The sequence below is a fragment of the Diplotaxodon limnothrissa genome, linkage group LG11 (genome assembly GCF_057381915.1).
Source record: "Diplotaxodon limnothrissa isolate DT_005_m linkage group LG11, D_limnothrissa_male_GT1.1, whole genome shotgun sequence".
In the NCBI taxonomy this organism is placed as follows: domain Eukaryota; kingdom Metazoa; phylum Chordata; class Actinopteri; order Cichliformes; family Cichlidae; genus Diplotaxodon; species Diplotaxodon limnothrissa.
In genome coordinates, this window is record NC_140606.1 from 34,235,715 (window position 1) to 34,244,364 (window position 8,650).

The window sequence follows — 8,650 nt, forward strand, 5'->3', positions numbered from 1 at the left end:
ATATGAAGTATAGCTGCTGTAAAATTATCGAATTATGTTTATCTGAAAACAAGAAATGTCGTACAAAAAACCCCCCAAAAAACAGACCAAACAAAAAAAACATAGTTTCACAGTATCAGGAGCTGTTTCAAAAACATGTGTGACATGGATTGTGCACTAAAACAATTAAATACAATAATAACAAAAATAATTAATACAGAAAGAAAATTCAAATTTTCAAATTTCAAATTTTTCAAATTCAAATTTTTCAAATTCAAATTTCAAATTTGTGCTTAAATCAAAAGATAAGTAGACTATATTATGTGTTAAGTGTTATGTGTCAGTATTTTAGCTTACAGTCACGTCTGGCATATATATTTCAGTGGTTTAAATCTAAATCAGGGGTGTCAAACATGAGGCACGTGGGCCAGAATCGGCCCATCAAAGACTTCAGTCTGGTCCGCTGGATGACTTTGGAAAAAGTCAAGGAGAACAGAAATTTTGTACTTTAATTGTTTTTTCATAGGTTTACAAAGGAGTCTAAACCTTTTCAGACTGACTGATCCTAAAGAGTTTCTTTTTCATCTGTTTTGTGTTTTATCTTTAGCCAACTGCACTTATATTATACGCAGGTTCTATTTAAGTCATTTCTTGATTCAGAATATCATAGGGCCTGGGTGTGGTTAGTATTTTTTTGGTTAATAAATGAAGTCATCATTTTACAAACACAGTTTTGTGTTTACTTGGGTTGATTTTGTCAAATGTTAAAATTAGTTTGATAGTGTGAGCGATGCAATTATGACACATATGCAAAAAACTAAGAAATAAGGAAGGGAACAAATACTTTTTCACAGCACTGTACATAGCAGGCGTGCTGGAGTAAACAAATAATAAGAGTGGGTGAATATGGCTTACAACACTTGGCAAAGCAGAAAGACAAATTGACAAGACATCAGTTTTTTTCATCGTGGATTAAAGAGTGAATGCTCCCTATAAGCCAGGCAGCATTGGGAAAACTCCCTTTATAGTCTACTGTATAGTAAGCACTGAGTGATTTCATAATGCTACTGAAAAATGCTATGTGAAGATGTTAACAGACAGCTTAAAACACATTTCCTTTCTGAGCTAAATCTCAGCTCTCTCTTTTCTTATACCAGATTGAGATCGTTCACAAGAACCAAGCTCCCATGCTAATGGGACCACCACAAGGTCGAAGCTTCTTCTCTTCACTGATCAGACGAACTCGCACTGAGAGCAAAGACTGAACCTTCAAGACCTCCGAGTGCTCACACACACCTGCAGGGCAGTAGTCACCGGTTGATCTTAGCTGGGCCTGTTTGTAAAGGAGCCCTTTGTCTGATTGATAGCCCAGCATACAGTAGCAAAGTGTAGGATCAGGATGTGTCGCCTGCAGCATGGAGATGTCACTGAGAAGCCCACATTGAATCCAAAGCGAGGCGAGTTTAGGACTGACACTTTCTTCTACAGTCTGTGGTGTAATTTCGCTCCAAAAATATTGAAGCTATTTATGGAAGTTCACTTCTGTTCTTCTATTTTCTAAACTTCTGTTTTTATTTTTGCTGTTGTGCTCTGTGCCATGTGTAACAAACCCACCGCTGAATGTGTTTTGTGAGATGTATTTATTTATTTATTTATTTATTCATATTTAACTGCTATTGATGTTTTCTAATGTTTTATTTTTGTATTTGCATACCCCTGATGCATGATGGACAGTGAAAGAGGCTGGTGCTGTTGGAGATGACATATCTGGAGTTTGCATCTGATTTTTCCCAAAGTGTTTAGTAAAAAGTGAAGTGTCTCTACCCGACATTTCTTCTACGCTTCAGTCATGAATGGCTTCAAATAGTGCAAAGACAGAGAATCTGCTTTCGTTTCATGTTTCCTGCAAGTCATCCTTGTCATGTTTTGATTGGCTGTTTTGCTTCTCCGTCAGTGGAAAGATTAGGAATGATTATTGATTGCTCATAAAAAATGCATGACACTCTTTGTTTTACGTTGCACGAGAGATTTCGAGACAGTTTTACCAGATCTGTGCACACTTTCTGTTGCATGAGTGACCATGATCTCTTTTGACACTTATGGAAATTGATCATTTTTGAATCTGCATCTACAGCACAGCTCTGTTTCAACCACATCATCATTTATCTGCATTTTTATGGGATCCTGTGCTTTCTTAACAGGTACTCAGGCATAATAGAATGAAAATCTTTGAAAAGCCACAGAAAACAACAATATTTATCTTGTATAGTACAAGCACTTGTATAGTTATGTTCACAAGAAGCAGCTTGACCTTCTATGGTAACTCATTTTTTTCTGATGTTTGTTGATGAGGGTTTACAGTCCGCTGCACAAGTAAGCGTCCATTAAACAGTGAAAGATCTACAAACTTACTATTGACATTCATGTATATACATTGCTGTGCAAATTCCTCATTTCTTTATATTTTGCTTCTAAGTATCCAGACTGTCTTACAGGCTTTCAAAGTTTTCCTTTGGATATTGGCTGTTTTTACACTCATTTTCAGTCCGGTCCAATTTTAAGAGGATTTTTTGTTTGTTTGTTTCTTAAGCTACTTAACACAGATTTTTAAATCACTCAGTGTTGTCTACGTAACAGACAAGTTAGCAAAAAGACAGTTTTAATTTTTAACTTTAGCACCTTGTTAATAGCATGATCCCATTTCTTTAGTTGAATATCCCCCCAAAAAAGTTAATGCCAAAGATAACTTAGTTTACTGGCATAAAATAGTGTTTTGGACCAACAAGGGGATTATTAGCCAAAAATCTGGCTTATTTTAGCATGTCGTGCACTATGTCCTTAAAACAGCATATGGAAGTCGTGTCCTTCAGAAACAGCAAAAACACCTGAGTCAGGTCTCTTTGTCAATACAGACTTGACCCAGAGACCGGAAAGATGCATCTGGCCTTTCAATTGATCCATCTCCTTTCGGCAAAGCCCCATCATAAATGTTCTCAGTATGAAGGTGGCTATGAAGAAGCCATTCTTAAAGAAGGGAAACAGGGAAAGAAATCACAAAAAAAGTCTATAAATCAGCAGTAACAGGTCTTGTGGAGTTGATCCAAATGTTACATTTTGAGTTAAAATATGTTTGGAGCAGGTCAGGAGAGAGCAACCACAGTGAGTGTCTACAGGCATCTGTAATACACAGTGGAGGCTCTGTCATGGTTCTGGGCTGCATTTCAACCAGTGGTGTTGGGGATTTTGCCAAAATTGGAATTATGACCGTGCAAAACTACCAGCTGATTTTAATCCACCATGATGTACCATCTGGAAAGCATTGGATTGGCAAAAGCTTAATTCTTCAGCGTGACAATGATCCCAAACTCACTGCCAATGCAGTAAAAGTATACGTGGATAGAAAAGCACAAAACAAGACACTAAGTAATGGCTTGGCCTCCATAGAGCTTAAGATAATTGCAGCACTGGGGGATCATCTCCACAGAGAAGAGACCAAAAGGAAGCCAACGTCCAAAGTAGAGCTTTGAATGTCATTCAAGGAGCCTGGAGAACTATTCCTAAAGAAATATCTAGAACGCTGCCCAAGAGAGTTCAGAAATTCAACATGTTGGTAACAACCTTTTAAAGAATCAATACTGAAAATCAGTCACATTTTATAACAGTCACTAACATATGCACAGTTGCCATTTATAGATAGTAATTTCCTATGAGTATCCTCCTTAATACAGAGCATTAAGTGGCTGGATGGTATTGGTCTTATTCAGTGCTTTTCTGCACTAATTTCATTCAGGCTGACCAAAGACTAAAAGTACTCACTTATTCATATTCTGGGGACATTATGTTACAGACCTACCAGCGAGACACACTTGATAAATGCATTTGTTTTTATAGAACTTCACATTTGCATGTTTTGGGAAGAATTTTAGGCTTGACTGTTTCGGTCTTTATAAGTGCCATATGCCGGCGGAGACGATAGCCAAGGAGTCTCCCATGTCTTTTTGCTTTGTATTGTGTAGCGTTTATACAGTGAGGTTGTATTTTTGTACACAGTATTATTTATTTTTCTGCTTTTTGCTTCACTCTAGAACTCACACCATTTTGTTGTTGTCTAAAAAGAAATTATGCCTGCCAGTGTTGACTGAGAAAAGTGATGGAAACAATAAAAAAGCTTGTTGTTTGGCATTGTGTTCAGGAATTTTTTTTTTAACCTTTTACTCCTTAATGATGCATAGTAGTCACATATTAGTCAAAAAATTGTTGGTATAACAGATTCAAATTCTACGGGCGTCACAGTTAGCACTGTTGCCTCAAAGAAAGAAGCTTTGAGGCAACAGCACGATTTGAATCAGTGCAGTCTTTATGTCCTCTCTGGTCCTGTGTTTCCTCAGGTGCTCCATCCTCCTCCAGAGACATGCATGCTAGATTAATTGATAATTATATGTATGACACAAATATGAGGTAGGCGCTTTAATTGCAATTATAATATTGTGTTTTCTGTATGAACAAAATTGACAAAAGGGCGACATAAATGCAAGGCTGTTATCGGTCAGGATATTGTCTCCATTGCTGTTTATCAAATTTAGCATAGCAGTGTATCAGCAACGGTCTACTGCTTGCTTTCACACTACTAGAAATGTTTAAGTAGAAGTTAATGATTAGAGTAGAATTAGCTAAATTACCAGCTCTGTTTCCACAGAGGCACAATGGGACATCATGCAGTCTTTGTACTAGAAAAGTAGCACTTTATAGAACACTGATGGCCAGTGTGACTAAGTTGGGTAATTTCTTTGTCACATGCAGTCCAACTCTGGGCAATACAGTTAGGTCTATAACTTTTGGGGCAGTTACACCACTTTTTGCAATGTGCCTCTGTACACCACCGCAAGGTTTGTGGCCCTCTCTCCATTCAGTTTTGTATTTAATAATTAAAAAGCATGTTCTACTGGGTTGAAATGAGGTAACTGCCTTGGCCATCGAAGAATAGGGTTAGGATCCCATCTCTTTGTCTTGAGAAACTCTTTTGCAATATGCTTTGGTTCATTATCCACTACACAATATAATAACACTGCCAACACTAATAGCCCAGTTCCACTGGCAGCTATACATGCCCAATGCCATAACATTGTCTCCACCATGTTTGACAGATGATGTCGTATTAATTGAGTCATGAGCTGCCTCTTTCCTTCTAGATGCCTTTTTCCTTCCCATTATTTCAGTACCAGCTAATCTTGGTCATCATCTGTCCAAAGTCTAATCTTTCCTTCCTGTTCTTCGGTGTAAGTTGTGGTTTTGACCTTGTTGCATTTTTAACATTCATGAAGGGATTTCATGATTGCAGACCTTGACAATGATACTCCCCCCTCATTGAGTGTTCTTGACTGGGCTTTCTCTATCCAGTCTTCTGTGGTCTTTGGGGATGTTTGGTTTTGCTGAACTGGCCAATTCCTCCATGTTTTATAAGAATGTAACAGATTCTTGACTTGGACACCACTAAAGTTTTTGCAATCTCTCTGATAGTTTTATTTTGGTCCCCCCCCAAATCTAATGATTCTAAGGCGTCCTTAACTTGCAACAGTATCTCATGGGACTTCATACTATGCAATAAAAAATACCAAATGCAAGTTTGACCCAAGTCCAGATCTTTAATCTGCTTAATTTGTCATGGGACAATGAGGGAACAGCTCTCAATTGTCCAATGATTCTGTGCCTATGAAAATGGGGCACAGATATAAAACATCTGTAATAACATTTGTCAAACCCCTTGAATTAAAGCTGCAAGTCTATACTTCAATCTAATTATGATCATTTAAAGTCAAAGTTAAATGAGGTGGTTTACAGAGGCAAAATTACAAAACTTTTGCTGCTAGCCAAAAACCTATGGACCTAACTGATTCTCTGAGACAATGGCTTTAGTTTCATTTTTGTGCCACTAGTTTGCAGCCATTTGTTTCTAAGCAAACCCAGATAGTACATGGTTTTTCATCTCTTTTCACCAACAGGGAGATATTGACTTGGAATTTGAATCTACATAACTCTAATCTCTGTATTATTGTAGAGTCTTTGCTTACAGCACCTGGAGACTGCTATACTATAGCAATCACTATTGCTATACTACATAAATAAAATCGAATTAAACTGAATAACTACTCATTTGTTAGTATAACTTGCCAAGATTAATGCTCATTCCCATTAAATATATTCTGTTCATGTTAGTTTAACACCCTGTGAATTCCTGATCTTCAACATTTGTTTTTCATCTTGCATCCTAGAGGAGATAGCTCTATTTCTCTCTCTCTCTCTCTCTCTCTCTCTCTCTCTCACTCCCATGTGAGTGATAGTGAAATTACTAGAATGTAAAAATGTTTGGCAATAAGCTTTCACTTGCCACTAATTTTTCTTCTTCTTCTTTTTTAATAGTACAAAAGAATGCAAGTAATGTTTCAATAAATGCTCAAAGAGGATAAGCAGCAAATGAAGTGGTTAACTGTCTTTATAATGATTATTCTTGTCCCCTATTTTTAGTCACCTCAATTTTGGCTAAATAAGTACAAGTGAAACACAGTGTAGTAATCTGGAGTAACTTCAGTGTCTTGAGTTTTATTTTTGAAAATAAAACAGATGGGGAAAACCCCAATTATATTCTTTTGGAGTGGCACTTGGTTTAGGGTATTGGCTGTCTCAGTGTCAGATGGGTAGACTCCTGCACTTGACCTGCGTTTCTCCATCCTCAGGGTGTTCAGCAGGAGTGACACAGTACTTCACTTCACATCCACTTCACCTGCCTGGTAATGGAACCCTGCCTGGATCCAAGATGGCACCAGCGTGACCACCACTGACTTCCGATATGCCCGTCTTTCAGTCAAGTGTTTGATGCACTGGTAAAGTTCTCTTTCAGGGTTTTATCCTAGATCTGTTCTGTATCCTGGCAAGCAAATCTATGTTGATTGTTATGCACCCAACACACATTTTTACAAATTACAACTTAGCTGCAACAGCGACAAAAAAGCATTCCTGACAGTGGTAATGATTTTTTTTTTTGCCCATGACCTTCTTTCAAAAATAACGCCTGTAAGCTTTAAATATAGGTGTGCAACCAGGAAACTGCAGACATCCTACAACAGTCAGACCAAACAGAAAAAGAGATCTAAGGGGAGAAACTTATCAGATTCACAAAACAAAGTAGTATTTTATTCTAAAAAGTCTGATTCTTTAAATCTCGCAGAATATTTCTTGACATGTACAACACGTTCAAGTTTATTTATTGTTGTGATGTACATGCTGTTCTATTTAACTCAAAGCCACGGTGTCAAACTTCTTTAGTTCATAGACCACATACAGACAAATTTTCATCTTAAGACCAGTAAAATCATTTCATACACACTTAGAAAAAAATTCTAAGAATAAAGAAGTACATTCTGAAATTGTTCATCAGAGCTGTAGCCAAGATTTTTAAAAAGCTGAAACCATAAACCTAAGAAAGACATTCGCCATCCAAATCCCTTAAAAATGTGCCAGACAACAGAAGGCATTATTTTTTATTAATTTTGTTGTCATGTAATGAGTGATCCATTTATAGAACAGATGAAAAACAGCCTGAGATGCATGAGGAAAAATTAGAAATTCCAAAACTATATCTCAATGTTATGATTCAAAGATTCTGTTAAAAAAACATATAAAACCATGTAACTTTCCTAATACTTTCACTCCAGGCTAGAATAATTCCAAAAAACAAAAAGATTTTTCTGTCACTGTATTGTTGTATTTATTGGCAGTTTTGGTCCTCGGGGCTGTATGTTTGACATCCCTGCCCTTAACTACTTTGGTATTGAAAATAATAGTTAAATTAAGATTTTGTTATGATAAATAACACTTGCTGGATGTCACATACTTAATATTTTTAGAGTTTATTCGGGCTCTGAGAAGAATTCATGGTAAATTGCGAAAGCGTGTTCATGCGAATAACAAATAAGTACCCATATGTCCAATACAAAATCTTGTTTTGAGTATTGACACCAGTGTCATCAGTTTAAGGCCTAAAAAGAGAAACATAAGCACATCGATATTCTCCGAAATGCTGGTGTTTGGTTATTTCACATAACTAACATTTTCTATGTATTGTTTAAACTGAAGAAAAGAAATGTACAGATCAGACGTAACCTGTTATTAGTATACATTATCACAGTGGCTTTTTGAAGTCATGCCATATTTTTTTCTATTGAAAGAATAAAGTGCATTTGCAACTTTTAATGTTTTAATATCGGTGTTAACTGCTAGTAACTGTACTGGCGAACCTTGGTACTGGTATTACATAATATTAAATGTAAAGCAAATGTTATGCTTTAGCTGTAAAACTGCACGATTAAAACTTTCCATGACATTCAGGTTTGGGATCTGGACTTCCCTCTTAATTTAAAATGGTTTGAGGGGTTCAGTGGGATTTCTTTTTTTCTTTTTTTTTGTAGGATTTTTTTTCCTGCCCGCTGCTCCTGGACTTTACTTCCAGGTCAGTGCCTTCTGCAGGTCTCAACAAAGTATCCCTTTACAGGAGAGGGAAGAGCTGGCGCTTCAGCAAGTCCCCCTGGAGGCTCTTCAAAACACCGTTACCATGGACACAAACTTGACCGGGAGAAGAGTGAGTGGTGTGTTTGTGTGTCTCACACTGTATGCGATT

At 37.0% G+C, this 8,650-nt stretch overlaps 1 protein-coding gene across 1 annotated transcript in view; it reads left to right on the forward strand.

Moving 5' to 3' along the window:
* Positions 1–1,244, forward strand: part of dgkb (diacylglycerol kinase, beta) — a 91,114-nt gene extending 89,870 nt beyond the window's left edge. Inside the window, exon 25 of the mRNA XM_085365879.1 lies at positions 1,137–1,244. Within this exon, the coding sequence (XP_085222005.1) occupies positions 1,137–1,244 (108 nt within the window). The remainder of the gene's footprint in view (positions 1–1,136) is intronic.
* The last annotated feature ends 7,406 nt before the right edge of the window (positions 1,245–8,650 follow it).